This window comes from Pempheris klunzingeri, chromosome 3, assembly GCF_042242105.1.
Source record: "Pempheris klunzingeri isolate RE-2024b chromosome 3, fPemKlu1.hap1, whole genome shotgun sequence".
Lineage (NCBI taxonomy): Eukaryota > Metazoa > Chordata > Actinopteri > Acropomatiformes > Pempheridae > Pempheris > Pempheris klunzingeri.
The window spans coordinates 26,494,257-26,512,784 of NC_092014.1; the positions used below are offsets into that span (position 1 = coordinate 26,494,257).

Sequence of the window (18,528 nt, forward strand, 5' to 3'; positions counted from 1 at the left end):
TGAACCATTGTGATTGCAGTGTGGAAAAGAGAAAACATTCCAGCTATAGTTATAGTGTAAAACGTTTTGCTTGTCAAGACGACAGATGGGGCTTTCAAACAGAACACAGTTCGGTCCGTGCTTCCCGCTTTGTACAGCAAAACTGTTGACCAGATGTTTGGGTATGCTGAGAAAGAAGCTGACACCGAGGAGCTCGTGGCTAGTCGTGAATTTGTTTTCAACAGACAGCTTTCTACTTTGGAGTTCCTGCATCATGGGGCGACTAAGCTTTATTTCCCCTTCTTGTCACGCCCCTCTACATTTTAATAGGTCAGGTGTAGAGTGCCGTCATGACAAATTACAGGATACTCACAAAGATGCAGCAAAATAGATTTAAAAAAATATCTGCAGCCAAGACTTGGACGATATCTGATTTTAGAGCTCAAGGCTGGAGTTCTTGCATCCTGTGTGAAAGCAGCATCAGTCTCCAAAGACATGTTCCACACATGTCCACAAAATACATGTAAGTGGACAATTGCAAGCACACACAGGCTGACAAACACATGCACGCACACACAGAGCTTTTGTACTTCTTCCTCAGTTTTCCCCAGTGAGCGGGGCTGACTGGTGGGGGGGCAGAGGAGGCCTAGCAACAGGTGCGGGACAAAGGAACAGCAGGCTCTTTACCTTTTTGCTTCAGCCCTCTGTTTTGCCTTTTCTCTCCCCTTTTCCTCTGTCTTCCTCTACTCCCCACACCACATCCCACTCAGCTCTCTGTTCCCCTCAGAGGATGTCGGCTATGTAATGAAAGGCCAGAGACATAACTGCACCGAGCGTGTAAAAAGGAAGAGTGGCTTCTCAAGTTTTCACTGTCCATTGTAACGCTGTCTAGGAATGCAGGCAGCAAAATCTGGATGAATGGCTCTGACGGGGGAAAGCTGCATGCAATTTACTGTAGCTGACACAGTAATATGAAACCAGGCACTCCAACACTCACATGTGTACATTTATATGCAGGCACGCACACACACACACACACACACACACTCACAGCATGTGTCAGTGAGTGGCTGCTCCGTCTAATGAGTCCATACGTCAAATATTGATTTCTCTGTAATGTGCATAGCTTTAAAAGGCCTGCTCTAGTGCATGCTGCATACACTGCTACACACACACTGCCAACTATCAAAAGGATACGCGGACACGAAAGAGCTACAAACGGATGAAGTTACAAGACAGCTGATGGAAGATAAAGCTACAAACTCAGAACTGTGGTCAAATGTTTCACTTTACAAAGTGGAAAGAAAATTAGCAGAATATTTCAAAAGCACGGCTGTCTATATAACACAGGATGTATTCGGTCTGTTTTCCACGGGTGGTTTTACTCTGTGTGAGGTCCCATTATCTCTGTATTCCATCAGTCGGCATACAGCATGAAACTTTTTCATATACAAACATGTCATTAATTAGTGTTCATTTGTTATACGGGGAGATTACATAAAGAACAGCCTGAAGATTAATGTCATCGATTCACGACGCTCCGTCCTGCCTAGTGGTCATTTCCATTCCATTCATTTAATCAATCCTTTTTATCTATAGATCCATCCAGAAGTCCATCAGTTATCCCAGAAGGTGACATCTTCACATTATTTTTTGTCTGACCAACAGCCCATAACCTGAGAAGATTCCATTCTAAATCAGAAGTGCAGCAAATCCTCTTATTAAAAAGGTGCCAGTGAATTTTTGCATGACTTCAAACTAATCGCGTCAGCACAGTTCAGCACACTACGGCGAGTATGTTGTCGTTAACTATGGCAAATGTACTTCACTCTTGTTCCCTTAAACTGCCTCTTCTATTTCTACTTCAGCTGGAAATCTCCCACATTTCCCAGAATGACTTTCAACAACCTCCAGAGAGCAGGCGTGACCTTGCCGCATTCAGTTCTGGGTTTTGTACGGTACATGTAGGTGGAGAGAACTGCGGTGATGTGGAGCCAAACTGTTTTTCCCGTTAAGGGACAGACGAGAGTTGTGCTTCCCACGTGCTGCATTGCCTCATGGTTTGTTAAACCTACTGCTGCTGGTGAGGAAACTGCTATGGCTTTTTTTTTTTTTTTTCGGGTGGATTTCTCTCTGTGGAGTTGTTAACTATGATGGAATAAGTGCAGTCCCGTCTCTGAAAGCTTTCTCTGAAAACTATACAGGTTTCTAGTCGTGTGACACCAGCGGGACTGGGTGCTTCATAAGGTGGAATGTTAACGCGGTAAAATATGGTGGACAAAGTACGGAACTCCATTACTTGAGTCAAAGTTTCGATACTCTTGGTCAAATATTACTCCAATACAGGTGAAAGCTCTAACTTGGGTTAAACTACTTTTAATAATACTAAAGTATTCATTCTAAAGTATACTTTCTGTTCATGTCCACATATTGTTGTACTGTTGTCTTTACGGAAGCCAACGATTCTGAAAACGACCCACTGACCTTCCTGCGCAATCTGTACAGTTAAAAGAAGAATACGCTCCAAAGCCAATAGAAATGGCTTCAGACAGGACCTGGCAAACTGCTTTAGGACACAGACAACTTTGTTTAAGATGTTGTCTGGAATAAAACTAACTTTTTACAGTGCCTCACTGAAAATGTACAAAATAAAACTAAATAAATCAAAAACGTCTGAACACAAACAACGATGCAAGAAGTTTGAAAGAGAGAAGAGCTAAACATGGATCTGACCAAGACCACCAACTATTGGATATGTGACACTTTTCAAAACTTGTGCTACAAACATCGTTTGGGTGGAAAGTGTTGATGTTTGATGCCTTACTGTCTCTCACACACAATGTTTTCATGTCACTCCTGGAGGAGAAAAACGATGGTCAGCTCAGTCATATCAATACCACTCTGTGGCCATACAGACATGCTGAAAAGAAACCACGCTGTGCATCTTTAGTTTAGTTAAGTCCAGGGGCCTCGTTACAAAAAGGCCCTAAGACTGAAATCCTACCTTATCTCATTTTAGGATGATCCTAAATGCAGAAAACTTAGGATAGATATTTAGTTATTAGAGATCCTTCTGGAAGTGACAGCAATAGCCACTTCAAATCTTTATCCTGGGCCCATAATTGTGAAGAAAACTTCCCACGAGGGTGGGGTTTCCTCTGCTTCACCAGCATTTATTAATGCCTCACACTCTTTGAAACTCAAGATAGGACAGGCAGTCAGGATGTTTTTCTGTAATGAGGCCCCTATAGACTAACTATTGCTCACGTCAGAATGCGTTACAAGTTCAGTCAGCAGTGTGTGCGTCAGTACCTTGATGTATCTCTCATGCGGGACGTACTGCAGGATGATGGGCTCCATGGTGAGGACGTTAGCAAACTGCACCTCGGGGATGTAGAGCGCACAGACAACGTGGGCCCAGCCTGACGGAGACAACGGCAGTGGATCAGTGCCATGATGGGGTTCTTTGTGAATGAAGTGGAAACCTGCAGCTTCTACTAAAGGAAGTGGTCCTGCTGTTTAGTACGCGTGCTGTGTAACAGCAGGGGAGTGAGATGGGCTGAGGATTTACCTCCGCTGTCGGTCCTCTTGAGGGCTCCATCTTTGTGGGGACACAGCTCACACCTCTGGGGCAGGGCAGAGGAGAACAGAGCTTGCTCTGAATGTGGCATTAATCCTAACGGGCGATGAAGCAGAACTGGATGGACGTGTTTTGTCACGTTGTGCGTTGGCATACTCACCACTCGTGCCGCCCTCTCCTGTGACTCACACTTCCGACAGAACCACGGGCCGGTGGGCACCTGGACAATACCGTAGCATGCTGGGACACACACACACACACACACACACACACACACACACACACACACACACACACACACACACACACACACACACACACGATAGGTTAATAATACTATTCTTGATACTTGATCTTCTGCACTTTTTCCAAAATATATGCGACAATAACATGTGTTACATATATTCATCTTCATTGTTTTCACTGTAATGCAGCGTACACACGTCTCTTACAGTGGATCCCCCCCCATCAGTAATGCTCTGCTGACATCTTACTGAGATAATCCTTGGAAAAAAAATACATTTCTAGGATAATCCTTCATTGACTGTCCAGAGGGGCAACTGCACTTTTAAATTGACCAGATGAAGACGCCTCTTAACTCAAGTCTAGCTCCTCTGTTTCTAGGACTTTAAGGACCCAAATCAGCTCTACTTCAGAAACTTAACCTGCAGATGAGGGCAGAGTGAAGCTGGCCACGCAGAAATCTACACCCCCCCACACAAGAGTTGGTACAACAATCAGTCAGAGGGTTGATTTTTGCTCTGAAATTTGATCCTGAAGTCTCACTGAAGCAACAAAGCAAGTGGTAACAAGGTAACATAGTGTCCGAGCCGGCAGGCCTCGCCTGGGCTCTTATGTCGCAAAAACACGCCTCTTGCAGTGTCGTGAATCCAACCGGGCCAGACACACACACACACACACACACACACACACACACACACACACACACACACACACACACACACACACACACACACACACACACACACACACACACACACACACACACACACACACACGGACCTGAAGTGCCATCAAGGCGCCATCCAGGCTCTGTGTCACTGCGCCTGGTCCTGTGTGTTTAATCATGTGTGTTGAAAAGGAAACAAACAGCACGCCCCCCCCCCCCCGCCCCCCCACCCCTCCCACACACATCAACACACACACATACACACAAACACGCACGTAGACAGCGGCGGACCAGCCTACAAACCTACCGACCCCGCAGCACCTCTGGCTGCCTGCAGCCGCCACAGCTGCCCGCTAATCACTCCCTACCAGCGGCTACTGTTACCTTGGTGGACGGCGACGCTGCAGCCGTGTCCATCACAGTAAACCAGCGGATTCTCAGCCCAGCCTCGCTCGTCTGAACACACGCAGCAACCTCCGACCATTTCCCGCATGCTTCTCCCATATGAAGAAATGTATTTCCCCCCCCGACAACGGCTCAGACCTCGCCCAGGCCTGTCAAGTGGTCGTCCCGCACTTTAGCGCCGCACCGGGCATAGTCGTGGGCCGCTTTCGTTGCGCAGTTTTGGCGCAGCGGAGAGGTGAAATCTCGGCGTGGGGTTTGTGGTGCTGCTGCTACGTTTTTTCCGTGATGTCCTCTCCGTCCCCATACAGCCGATGCAGTGCGCATGCTCAGACCTGCTCCTCTGGGTCGGAATAAGTCACAGCAAAGGTAGCAAGTTATTGTTATTTTGAAAATGAAACCGTAACCCCGCCCCCCCCCTCTCCAGCTTCACTCTCTCACACATGCCTTTTTACACTGCTTCTCCATACGAGCGTGCTGCAGCAGAGGGCCGCTCCTCTGCCGGACGCTTTTATAAATCAGATGAATAAAACATGTGGATCAATCAGTCAGAACCGCTGGCTGCGCTGTTTCTCTCTCACATTTGTTTCAACAGCGCCATCTTCAGGATTTCCTCTGAATAACAGGGAGACAATTACACGCTATTTCACCATCCAGTGTCCCACCTCATCATCCACCTGTATATCTCTGCATTATTCCCTGTGACTGGACTCATTCCATGCTACTTCCATGTCTAAATGATCTACTTGTCTACATTTGTATTGTATTCTCTATTTGTAGACTAACCTCTGTTGTTACAGCCAACAACCCCCCCCCCCCAGTAAATAGATATGGATCTCAGGCTCCAGTTTGTCCAGCTGACCTGCACCGACTTCTCATGACTCAAACTTTATTTGATCTCGTGGTTGCTCTCAAGGTCAGTGTGCCGTGTGTTGCTGTACCAGTTGAAATGCAACAGCATTCCTCAGAAATGGAAGCATTAGAGTTACTGAAACAAAAGAAAAGAGTCTTGACATCCTCACATATCACCTTTAAGGCAGAGTACTGTCTAATGTGTATTTCTAAATGTATTACTTTTTATTTCGATTCATTTTGGCGCTGCTGTGCTGTTGCTGGCTTTTCTTTGTGGGTTTATGTCACACGTTCATCTTTTGTTAGTTACCGTTAGTGTGATGTTTGCCTTTTGTGCTGTTCATTATGACTCTGGGGAAGTGGAGTGAGGGAGGGAGGGGGGCATTGTACTTGTCATTTGTATGTTTACATAAAAAAACACGTCAGCATTGACGTCATTTTGATTTTTGACATCTGTAGTTCAGTCAGCAGATGTCACCAGAAGCCTCTAATTTTGAGTGAACATGTGTCATCGTTGCTTTATGACTCCTGTCTCATCTGGCTGAGTAAACTCTGCCTGGCAGGCCAGTTTTCTGGTGAAAATGGGACTTCAGTTACACACTGCTAGATAGTAGTCCCGTTTCTGTTTCCCTACATGGCTCTTTCATGCTCAGAGGTGATGCGTCAGAAAATACTTTTGTATATTACCGTGGACTTCAGTTTAGCCTTACGCTTCTGCAGTAAAAACACACAATCTTACTCAACAAGCAACTCGGAAGAAAAATACCCCAAAGTCAACTTTGTCTGGTTGGAAAAAGAGAAGCAGCCTGGCTGACTTCTATGTAATGGGTGACTGAGCTTTTAAGTCCGACATATGGGCATGAAGCTGCAATGACAGTTTGCTTCACAAGTGTCACTTCTCTTCAGACCCAAAGAGAGAAACGGGAACTGGCGCTGATGGAGAGGACAGATAGCAGCGTGGTCGCAGCTGGATGAAGCTAACACCCTGTTCTGGTCTGAAGGCAGCAAGGCGTAACAAGTCCCAGCTCTGGCATGTGGGCGAAGTATATCTACGTTCACACACTGACTAGTCACAGCCCATTTTGTGTGTTCACCAAAACTTCCCCCAACACATTTAGGTTCCTAAAGCCTGTCATGTTATTTTTATTCACATTTTCTCTCACACAGACACATTTCCATATGAGGAGTTTTACTGGCAGACATTACTACCCATTCTGTGGGTGAGGTGAGAGTTAAGTGGGAAGAGTGAAACTCTAGATTACAATCATTATCTGCACATTCTCTGATTGAGCTTCATTCTAGTTAAAGAAATACTAACAACATTAAGCTATTCTTCATTTAGTTTGGCATCACTGTTAAGGCCCCCCAGTGGGACCCAGAAACCAATTTGGGACCCACTGCTCTGAGGCAATACTGAAAACACAGCAAGACTTATTTACTGTCATGCAGTACCACACTTCCCCCAGCAGATGGATTCCAAGTGTGAGGAGACCTCAGATTCCCCGACATTCATTTTCTCAGCTTCGGGGAGACTATGGTGATCCCATGATGGAATTAGTAGACAATCCCTTAACAAAGACAAGAGTCGTTTTTCCTCCGTTTGGTCATTTTAAGATTGTAAACATTTTTAGATACTGCAAGGCTATCAAGGCTCCCCCTCTTTGTTCCTGTTTTAATATAACTAAACAGCTTTCAGAGAAATGTTTATGTGTTCAGCAACACCTTACATTTAATTTAGACATTAACCTCTGTCCTTCATAGGTGTACTTATTGGTACTTTCTCAGTCCTGCATATACGCCTCTATTTCATGTGACTAAAACATCTCTGCAAAAGTGTGAGCCATTTCTAACTTGTGGCAGTGCTAAATGAGTATAATATTCAGGAGTGAGAAACCAACACATGGTGCAGAGCGAAGTGATGTCCTTTGAAGCAGTGAATGCACTTCTCTCAAAACCACAGCCTAAAAAGAGACATGTGACCTTCTAGATAATAGGATTTTTTTTTCTGCAGTCTTGAATTGGCAAATGTTTTTCAGAGAAGCCAAACCTCTTTCAACAAGTTGTAGGTCTATGTGTGATAAAGGAAAAAAGAAGTTCTCTTTTATTTTTACACCTTTACACAGATAACAGGCAAAAAACAACAGCAGATAGACAAGAAATGCATCCATTTGCTCTACTTTTTTGAACATTTGAATGTGTATAAGGCTATATGATATAAACGGCAGCGACAGCAGGGATCATTGAGTACAAATGTATTTATGAAAAGGAAGTAGAATTACTCCCGCTTAAACACTTTACCATCTTTTCAGATGAGTACAGTATGACTAAGAACACTCAGACACCCGTCACTTATAACGCCTCTCTGTCAATCTCTCTTACACACACACTAAAACACACTCAAACCCACACAAAAGTCAGAGAGAGATAGTTGCTACTTCATGCTTTCATTTCTGACACTACTACTTATACAAGTAAATATCTATGTGCACATACTGTGCTTGTCTGTGTGTGTGTGTGTGTGTTTGTGTGTAAGAACGAACAATGAATGAAAGCTACTTGAGTTCTAGGCGGTGCTCACCGCGGGCTATGTGGGAAGAGAACTCATAGCGGTCCCGACTGCGGTGGCCGCAAACGTTGCACTCAAGTGGGTCTCGGAAGCCGTGGCACCCCATGTGGATGGTGAACATGACATAGTCCAGGAAGATCACCCTGCAGTGGCCACAGGGGTACACGGCCCCAGGCAGCGCTCCAGCCTCCCCGTCGGCCCGCGCCACCCGCAAAGCTTCCAGCGGCGACAAGGGGATGGGCTGAGCGTGTGGGTGAGGGATGCCGTTCTGGGGGTTCACTCCTCCCAGCAGGTGCCCTAAGCTGTACAGGACGGGCTGAGACATCTGGGAGCCGCCAGTGTGGAATGAGTCGATGCTGAGGGGTGGTTGGGCACCGTGAGGGAGGCCCATGAGCGGCATGCCCATCTTGTGGCCGTTGGTGAGGCCCATGGGGCTGATGTCGTTGCGGCTCAGTGGGATGGGGTAGGGCCTGTGGGAGGGAGCTGGGTCGTTGTCTGGCCCTGGTGGGATGGGCTTTTGCTGATTGTGGTGCTCCGGCCCTGGGGAGCCTTGGGGTGGGTCCTTCATGTCAGTTTGGTGGACCAGTTCTCTGTTAAAGCTCAGGTCCAGGCAGACACTGTTGTCGCCTAGACCAGCAACACGAAAAGAGCACTCAAGACACCGTAGGAGTAGGTTTCACATTCTTCATCCAACAGCAAATACCACAGGCAGCAAGCAGCAGTTAAAGCAGTTATTGCTTACAGATGGAGAAACTTCTAATAGAGAACCGTACAGGACTCTAAGGGGTCCTGACTTTGGTGTTGAGTGGAGACAATGAGAAAAATGTGCATCCCTTGGGCAGGATAAAGGAAAAGTGAACTGGAACATGTTCACAGGACAAAATAAGCTTTAAAGTATTAGAACATCCTGAGCTTGGAGGCATGAGAGGACAGAAGGCTGAGAGCAAGCAGACGACGCAGACGAAGTGCAGCTGCACTACAGAAGTGTAGACAGAGAGGCACCTGCTCACGTTTCTCGCCTCCCGCCTGTTCATTCTCTCTCTCTGTGGTTACTTCTCTTTTCCCCTGTGGTTGTCATATTGAAAGATCTCACTTCATTTGTTAACCTGATAGAGAGATGTAAGAGTTTCTTTTTGCTAATACACCCTGGTTTGCGAGCAGCTTGGGGCTTGATTGCGAAACTACAACACAATGTTAGGTTTAACCAGTAAGGTGAGAGCCAACTACTGAAAATAGTGTGCAAACACCCGTAAAGTCAGCCATTTACTGAAACTGACAGCTTTTGATCATTTATTACTCAGGCAAACGATCTGGGTTTGAATGAAAACATACAAAATGAGTAATTAATAGGGTTGGGTACCAAACTCTGTACTTTTAAGGGTACCGATTATGTTGGTACTACTGAGAACATAATGTTATGTGTCTCGGTGAGAGAGTAGACCAGAATATACATTGGAGAGAAAAAGGCTTTGTGAGGCTACGTTACCCCTGCAGTTTGTTCAAGTCCATCACAGTCAGGGTAATGATGAGCCCAAAGCGTTTGCAAACGTGATAGTGCTTTTCAAAACTTGACGCAGTCAACACTCTGTTTTATTCTGAGTGGTGTGTAAAATATTTTAAATAGATAACAGAATGGTACTGTCGGTATCAGTACCAAATTCCAGTTACCTGTATCAATTCTAACGTGAACGGTAGCCAACCCTTGGGATTAAACGGGGAAAAGACCCCTGAAAAATTGTGATTTGTGATTTTGGGCTATATTAAATGAAACTGACCTGACTAGAAGTTTCCAGTGCATGTTTCTCATTTTTTTATGTCTCCATTTATTTAACCATGCATGGTTAGCAATACCCACCTATGACACAGTTCTGCAGAGAATTTAGGACAGTGGAGCACTCTCTCTGATGTATGCAGGTGTGAGGCAGGTGCTCTGCCCTCAATTCCTGGTTGGCAAAAGATGGAGGCCAGCAAGGACAAACAGACAGGTAGCTTAGACAGACAACCTGAAATAATCTAGGAAACATGAATTGTGTATTGTAGAGCATAAATGCACAGCAAAAAGCACAAATGACGTAAAACATTTCAAAAAGACAGCAGCATACTACAGCTGTGCAGCTGGGCATTATCAGATAGAAACATATCGAGTAGCAATTAAGTAGATAAATATATCAGTCAAAGTAAAAGAGTGCAAGCATTCAAAGTCTTTGTTTAAATGTAAGGTAAGGATATCAGCTGCTTTAAAATGACGACACTGCCTCTAGTCAAACCCAACGTGTTGTGCTGAGAGTTCAGCTGCTCTTACCGGTGAACTTCTGTGGCATTGAACTCTTCCGTTTGGCTACATTGCTGGCGAGCCTGTCGAGCAGCAGAGCACGCTCAGTGCCCATTTGAGTCCTGGATGTCTGGCAGTCCTCTGTTTGACAGCGAGAGAGTGAGAGGGTGAGTGTTACAACGAAATGAAGACCTCCTCTCGATCAAGCAGTATCATGAGTGAAGGGAGTGCACTGAGCTGCAACTGTCCACCTGTTGGGGCTTTTGAGGTTATAAAGTGAAGGCAAAAAAATCTTGCAAAACACAGCAGCTGCTCGAAGCAGAATCACTGTGGGAGGAATGAGATATTAATTTGAGATCAAAAGCTCCTTTGACCTCACTTCCTGGTGCTTTTTTACTTCACCAGTGCAGGATAGGAGACCACAGGATGAGGATGTACTTCCTCACCACTACGGCACTATCAGGCATAAACTTACGACATTTGGTGACCACAAAAGCAGAGCATTGTCTGTGTGCTGCAACCCTGCAACTGTCCTGTCACTATGTAAAGGCGTTTTAAGTGGGAGGTTATAGACATGGAGGGTGTGTGTTTGTGTGGCAGGGGCTGAAACATTTGTCCTACATTGCCCTGTATTTGGCTGCCCTTTTGCCACTACAGACATGAGAAGCGGTCTTCATAGCGCTGAGCCTCCACACCACAGCAGCCATAACCTATTTAGCTGTAACGATGGCCCAACAGCCATAAGCTATAAAGGCTGTAAAAACAGGATCTGTTAGCAATAACAACTTTAATCATGTGCCTGCTGCTTATGTAAAAACGTGTTTATGCAGCCTGTGCAGTGGTCTGATTACAACGGTTGTATGTGCATGTGTGAAGTGTGTTCTGCGAAGACAGGTCGGAGTTTCAAACATTTAAATGGAGTAAGTGTCAGAAAAAGGCTCTGACACAAGGCTGAGTGTGAACTGTGTGCTCACCTCTCTCAGCGGCGCCTTTGCTCTGAATGTACACATGGCACCTCTCTCTGTGCTCCTCAAGAGAGCTGCGCTGCTTGTAGCTGCGATTGCAGTGGTTGCACTTGAAGGGCTTCTCTACTGTGAGCAGGAGTTTCAGTTAATCATCAACACATGAAAAATCAAGTATTGTTCCTTACGTGGTTTCATACAAAACTGATGATATGCATATTAGAGACCGTGCAGTGTGTCTGCGGGTAAAACACATGACCTGAAAGTGAATAAGTATGTTTCCAAAGATAAATGAGTAAGATGCCATACGTGATGTGTGTAACTTTATGAGGGTGTTACTGGAAAAGCCAAGCAGGCTCAGCAGACCTTATGTGTTCAGATTCAAAGGGAGTGAGAAACCAAACGTGAAGGAGTGAGAAACCAACCAACATGATACTGTACGCAGGTGCACACAGTATCAGCAGGTATCAGCCTCACATGTGAGGTGATGAGCGAGTGTGTGGCTGGCTGGTACCAGAGTGAGTGCGCAGGTGCCCGCTCAGAGCGTCACGTCGACGGCAGGCGTAGCTGCACATCGGGCATTTGAAAGGCTTCTCCCCAGAGTGCAGTTTGATGTGGCGAAGCAGGTTTCCCTTCTGTGTGAAGGAGGCCCCGCACTGAGTGCAGTGGAATGGCCTCTCACCTAGGTGGGAAAAAAACACACCACATTTCATATTTTAACATGACATTTGCTTCTTAATTTATTGATCACACAGCATTTTTGGGGATTTCACATAAAAGTTTGATCATGATAAACATGCCCCCTTGTGGGCATAGCTCGTTCAAACTTTGCCACATAGTTGTTTTTACCTATTTGTCACATATTCACATATTACTTAAAGCAGACCGTAAGTCAATTGTCGCCCATGGCAGTAAAGAAGCTGCAGAAGAAACAAAAATCAGAGACTGTTTGTGTCCACATCTTGGCCCCGGCTTCATCTCAACGCCCGGGTCAAGCTACTGCTCCAAGCCAGGTGCCGGTAAAAACAAAGCAAAATCTATTGTTTAAACAAGACGATAGTCGCATAAACTATTGGATTTTCATAATTTAACAATCATTCAAACATTTGAAAATCATGTCCCATCCCTAACACTGATGTGGTGTTCACAACTTTGTAAGTGAACATTTTATGAGGGCTCTGATGCTGATATGCTTAAAAACTAACTTAAATGATATACTGTCAGCTGTTATCTTCCCTCTAATATTACAGCACATTGCAAAATATACAGAATCATCCAGCATCTTTGAAAAGGGAACAAGACGACATCCACTTGTCAGAAACCGAGAAACAATGTTCTCACGACTTAAACCACACAGAATGCCGAGCATATTGTGCACTTGAGTTCCCATGTCGAAAACACAACCTCATGACTTCCATTTGAAGGCGGCATCATTCTGCTGTGCAGCTCTACTCATCAGTAAAATGAAAATTTATTTTTTACTATTAGAATCAATTGTCATCTTGAATTCAAAATGATTGGGGGGAGGATCCTTTAAAATTATTCAGTAATGCAATCACACTTCCATGCAAATGCATCATGCTTATAAAAGGAACTATGGTAACCTTCATTTCTTAAAACTTAAACTTCAACTCTGCGTAACGCCTTGAAGAGCGACGGGTTGAATGAGAGACTATTACTACATGAGAGTAGAGAATGAGCTGACCATGAAAAAAAATGGGTGCTTCATGTGTACATTATTGTGATGAATTACGGGGAACATTATTTTCCACTCTGTCACTCTGCCCTGTGCACTTGATCTGAATACTTCAGATCTTCATGAAACAGATAGATATCACAGGAATTGCATAACTCAGGGCAAACTAATGACTGTAGATATACTATGATCTATTACTGCGATCAAATCACAAAGTTACTGTGTGTGCTTTACATTTGAACAACAATAAAGGATGTTTCACACACTCTTGCTGTTGCAGTAGCACAGGTTAGGACTGTACGTCATGTATGATGCACACTTGCACTTTCTTAATCGTAGTTACTCGATCAAACACGTTGACCTAGTCAATGCAAGGCAATATCTCCTGATGCTATCAGCAGAGTGATGATTGTGCAACTGGTATGTTTGAGGTCAGGTGTTTGGGCTGTGTTCCTGTGCTTACCCGTGTGGCTGCGCTTGTGCACCAGCAGTACGTTGATGCTGACGCAGGACAGGCCACAGATGTCACAGTTGAGCTTGCCTGTCGAGTGGATGCGGGGGGCCACAGCTCCAGGCACGTAAGTTCCTTCTGCACCAGCCACTGCCGCTGCTTCGGCATCTGATGGTGCCGCGCTGTCGTAACGCAAGTAGTCCACCAGTGATAAGTCCTGCGGCTCATTTAGGGTATCTCCCTCTTCATCCCCCTCCCTCTCATCATCATCATCCTCCTCTATCCTCTGATCATCAAATCCTTCCTCCATCCCATCCTCACTGCCCCCCTCTGCTTCCTCTTTTGGCACAATCGCACTTTCTTTTTCAGCCTCAGGGTACTGCTCATTGTCTTCCATCTCCTCTGCCTCAGTCTTTATCACACCTAAGCAAAGAAGAAGAGAGGGAGAAGCAAAGAATATATCAAGGGTGACATGTGTTGTAAACACACACAAAATGACTGAAACAACATAAAAAGCACTGATTTACGTGTGGAGAGATGTATGGTACATATACAACAAGTAAGGTTTGTTCTTATCTCCAAATAAGGTGCTAAATAAGCTTGATGAGGCTCCACTCCAAGCAGAATGTGAAGCACTGTGGAAACTTCACTTCTACATTTGTATTTATAGTTGATACATATTATGCTAGCACAACATCTCCAAAGCATGGAGAGCTTAATTTAGGCCAATGTATGCAGTCAAAAGACATTCAGAAGATGTGTGCTTGAGATAAGGGGAAAGCATTTCCTCTGAATACATAGAAAGAAGAACCAGGGCAGGAGATACACAGCACGCGCCTCACACAGAGAACACCGATTCCTCATGTGCGTTTAAAAAGAGATTTCAGATTCATTTAGTGCCTGTGTCACTGAAAAATGTCTCAAATCCAATGTTAATCTGCACAAAAGGTCCACCGTAATTTCTTCCATCAGCTTAGCAGAGCACTAATTGAAATTCATTTCTATAACATGCACGTTTTTCCTGTAGTTTTTTCCTATTTTCCACAGGTCCTTGTCTACTGCATGGCAAACATCCACACCAGTCAGGATCAACTGTATGTCAGTTTCTCAACACCACAACTGTTGACACACAGAGTCCCAAGGCCTGGTTTGCAGGACCTCTCACCTAACATCTTGCTAAGTGTCAGTTCCATCCAGAAACCACACTGTGGTCTTGGCGGTGGCTGATGATGAGCTGAAGAGCAGCGCCTTGTATTGTGGAAAGCGCTCAGAGGTGCTATGGAAACTTTGCATACATAGAGCTCCGAGAGGCCCGATATAGAGTCCAGGGTCTCACAGCAGTGAACCGCAGGCTTGCACATAAGATGCAGAGCAGGGCTTTAGGAAATGCACCCAATTGGGCAGATAGGTGGCAGTCAGACATAAATACGAGAGCTGTTTGTAACACCATGTTCTTTTAGACAACTGAGTGGCAAACACAAGGCTGAGTAAAAACATTTCCATACTCAACATATCATGTGTGGAACAAGGTGGTCACAGTTTAGAGAATGTCCCTGCCTGGCATGAGGCTACACTGCTGAGGTTATATGACGAAATGCCTATAATATCTGACAGTGTCAATATATTACATTGTATAATTAAGAATTATCACACAATAAATGACACTGCAAGGAACAAAACAAGACCTGGATTAACTTGGCACTAATGTTACTGCTCCCAAACAGTGTTGAAAACAGATTAAATCAAATTCTGAGAATTATTTAATAATAGCTTGGCATTGAATGACAGAACTGTGCAATAATCCATACAATGTTTCCATCCCATCCCACCCTGCTGCTGTTTCTGTATAATTATTACTTGTGTATATAATGTTTCTTTTTTGTGTCTGTAAGGTTTTTCTTTCTGTATATATTATGTTTATTTAATTTTCTCTTTCTTTAACTGTGTGCTTTATGTCTGTCCTTTGAGCTGCAATAACAGCAAACTTCCCCCACTGTGGGATCAATAAAACGTTTGATCTGATCTTAATCTTACATCATGATGAGCAGATGACACAAAAAAGGCTTTAACTATAACCCGGGATAACTAGAGCACATAAGACCGTCATGATGCCTTTCGTGTCTAATCAGATGGATGTCCATCATATGTATATATATACACACACACACACACACACACACACACACATATATATACACATACACACACACAATAGTCTAGTCTAGTCTTCAATTTTTATTTTCAAGTTAAACTGAAGTCAAAGAATAAAAGACTCCTCCTCGTTCCTATGGGTTGAGAAAATTCTAACGTGCTTCAGTGTGTTCATGAAAGCATTGAAACACAGTAATGCATAGTGACCATGCTTTAAATGAGAATGTTATTCTAGTTCCCTTGCTAGATTTAACATTTATTCAAACAGCAGTTGTGTTGTATAACATCTCCGGGTTTATAACAATGTTCCTCACACTTTTTCCAAAAATGTTACTGTGCAATTCTACACACTGTGTGATTGATGGCTAAACTGCAAAGCACAATGGATGGATGGAACATATGAGTGTGTGTGTGTGTGTGTGTGTGTGGTTAAACTTACGTGGATCTGTCACACCTGTGACACACTGAATTTCCTTCTCAGTGAACTCAGTGAATAACTTATCCTCCCTCTCTTCCTCATCCTCCTGTGGCTTCACATCTGCAACATCACTGCAGATGTCTGGAAAAGTGACATGTTGTGCAGGGGTTATACTTTGTGATGCTTTATGTTCCAATAAGAGAGCTTCAGATCAGCAAGGTACAATTCTCAGTTAAAAGGACAGAATATTGTGCAGAAACGCTTCTTCATCTTGCTGTTGCAGCGACATGGACAATGTATGGCATCAGGGACGGCCTGCACAAACCCCTCCACATGTACACCACCAGCTTTCTGTCCTCTGCAGTCATGTGTGCTCAGGCAGAGCCGCAGGCAGGATGGTGGCACCTGTGGAGAAATGTGTGCAGCCATATCAAGTAAAAAACGAAACCAGATACTCACCTACCCCGTTTCCCTCTGAAGGGCTTAATTCAGGATGTCTCTCTGTGTTCATGATTAAAAAATGTTCTGTGGAGAGAAGTGACAGTATTTTGTTAGTGAGGGATCCGAATAGATCTAGAGAGGTCGAGACAGACTCCTTCTTATGGGTGCTTTCAGAAGTAGCTCTCTCTGTCGACAAGTATTTACGGAACAATTAACGGCAGAAGGCAGAAGTCTTTTTTAACTGCATGAATGGCTGTTTGTTGCATACATTCATGGTGGTGCATTGTGTCTGAGACATTAACACTAATACAACTTTCTCAACGTTCTTGACACTATTAAAAGTCTCCTTTACTATTTCTACAAAGCATGTGAAGAAATAGAAGCAACAGTGCATCTCACTGTTCCTGTTGGCTGGACAGCATAAAAAGAAGTTTATAAAAAAAGAAAGTGAGGGTAAAAGCCCATGGTTGATTGCTCGACCCTGTCACTGCATTTAGCCTTATGAGAAAGAGATGATGTTCATTGCACATGCACTTCCTGTCGAGTCTGTACATAGGAGCGAAAAGCGACCTCCACACCAACAGCCAGTCAAACTCCAACACTTGTAGCCACAGTTTAAAAATGAATTAGGAAATAAAACTAACTGTGCACTTTTCATAGCTTGATCAGTTTTCACTGAACTATTAAAAATCCCCAAAGTATGAATACTTTTAAAATGTATATTACATATGTAACTGAGATGAACAAAATCCAAACTGTATAGTTACTTAGAAACGTTTTTCATTATTTCCAGAGTTGTAATAACTGTGATGAAAATACAGCAATAACAAACTTTGTTACACAGTCAAAATGAAATTGAAAAGCGTGTGTCTACACGGTACCATTAATTCCAAGGTTCTTGCAAAATAACAATATGTGTGAGTAATGTTGAAATGATCTTACTTGCTTTCTGCTCAGCACCCGGAGGAGAACAGCTCTCGCAGTAGGAGATTCCACGCTCCGCCACTGGACTTTCTCTGAATATGGAATATATGCAACGTCACTTGGAGAGATCCCTTAAAGGCGCAGGGACTTATTTCATACAAGGTGGAGCAACAAAGACCAAAGCGCGCCGGTGCAGCACTGCAGCAACACCAGAGGTTTAGATTACTCCTTTCCATTTTAAATGATCAGCACAGAACCATCCCTTTACTGAACCCACACATGTACAATATCAGTAACGCTATACATTTAAGGGTGAGAAAAAATCCTGGGTTTGATATCAGTTCAGGTGGTCCACATGGTTCCTGACCTGTTTCTATTTAAGGAGCTCTTCCTCCATCTTGTGGCCAAACGAGAAAGCTACTTTATATTCCAACTATTCTCTACTCTGACTGCACCAAATGTCAAAGTAAGCACCTCTTTGAAACTCAATTTAGACATCTATTTTGGCGGGGGGGGGGGGGGGGGGGGGCTCGCTCCTGCTGAATTTGAATGCACTAATTGAAGTTGCTTTGGACAAAAACAGTGTGAGGCAACAACCATGAATAACAATGTCCACTGTTTGTGGCTGGCCATGGACTTTAGTTGCCATTTGCCTTTTGCTGTCATTCCCCATTTCTCTCTCTCTCTCTCTCTCTCTCTCTCTCTCTCTCTGTCTCTCTCTCTCTCTCTCTCTCTCTGTCCTACTACTTTGGCAGACATGAAATGTTATTCATACTCACTTGTAGTTATGTTAGTCTTTTACAAAGATGTGCAAGTTACACAGATCGTCGGTGAAATATGTTACTACTGACTCAAACACTCCCATCAACTCACTGGCAAACAGCAAACACCTACAAACCAGCTTTAATAATCACTGCTAACCTC

At 44.1% G+C, this 18,528-nt stretch overlaps 2 protein-coding genes across 5 annotated transcripts in view; both read right to left on the reverse strand.

Annotated features, from left to right (window-relative positions):
- LOC139198674 (protein AF-17-like) overlaps positions 1-5,164 on the reverse strand; it is an 18,825-nt gene extending 13,661 nt beyond the window's left edge. For all 3 annotated transcript variants that reach the window (XR_011584103.1, XM_070827595.1, XM_070827594.1), the window contains exons 1-4: positions 4,854-5,164; positions 3,720-3,799; positions 3,551-3,605; positions 3,292-3,401 (exon numbers count right to left, since the gene is read on the reverse strand). Coding sequence is in view for 2 of the 3 variants with exons in the window: in XM_070827595.1 (XP_070683696.1) it covers positions 3,292-3,401; positions 3,551-3,605; positions 3,720-3,799; positions 4,854-4,962 (354 nt within the window). In the remaining variant the exon portion in view is untranslated. The remainder of the gene's footprint in view (positions 1-3,291; positions 3,402-3,550; positions 3,606-3,719; positions 3,800-4,853) is intronic.
- A 2,637-nt stretch (positions 5,165-7,801) lies between these two features.
- LOC139199241 (zinc finger protein Aiolos-like) lies at positions 7,802-17,703 on the reverse strand. Of its 2 annotated transcripts, none has more exons than XM_070828285.1 (8): positions 17,623-17,703; positions 16,699-16,764; positions 16,261-16,380; positions 13,683-14,093; positions 12,038-12,205; positions 11,536-11,649; positions 10,592-10,702; positions 7,802-8,916 (listed from the first exon to the last, which is right to left on the reverse strand). In XM_070828285.1, exons 2-8 carry the CDS (start codon positions 16,748-16,750, stop codon positions 8,276-8,278), a joined length of 1,617 nt encoding a protein of 538 aa, XP_070684386.1. In that variant the 5' UTR covers positions 16,751-16,764; positions 17,623-17,703; the 3' UTR covers positions 7,802-8,275. The 2 variants fall into 2 exon arrangements, with proteins under 2 accessions (XP_070684386.1, XP_070684385.1); XM_070828284.1 differs by having other exon boundaries at positions 11,536-11,652.
- Positions 17,704-18,528: the final 825 nt, after the last annotated feature.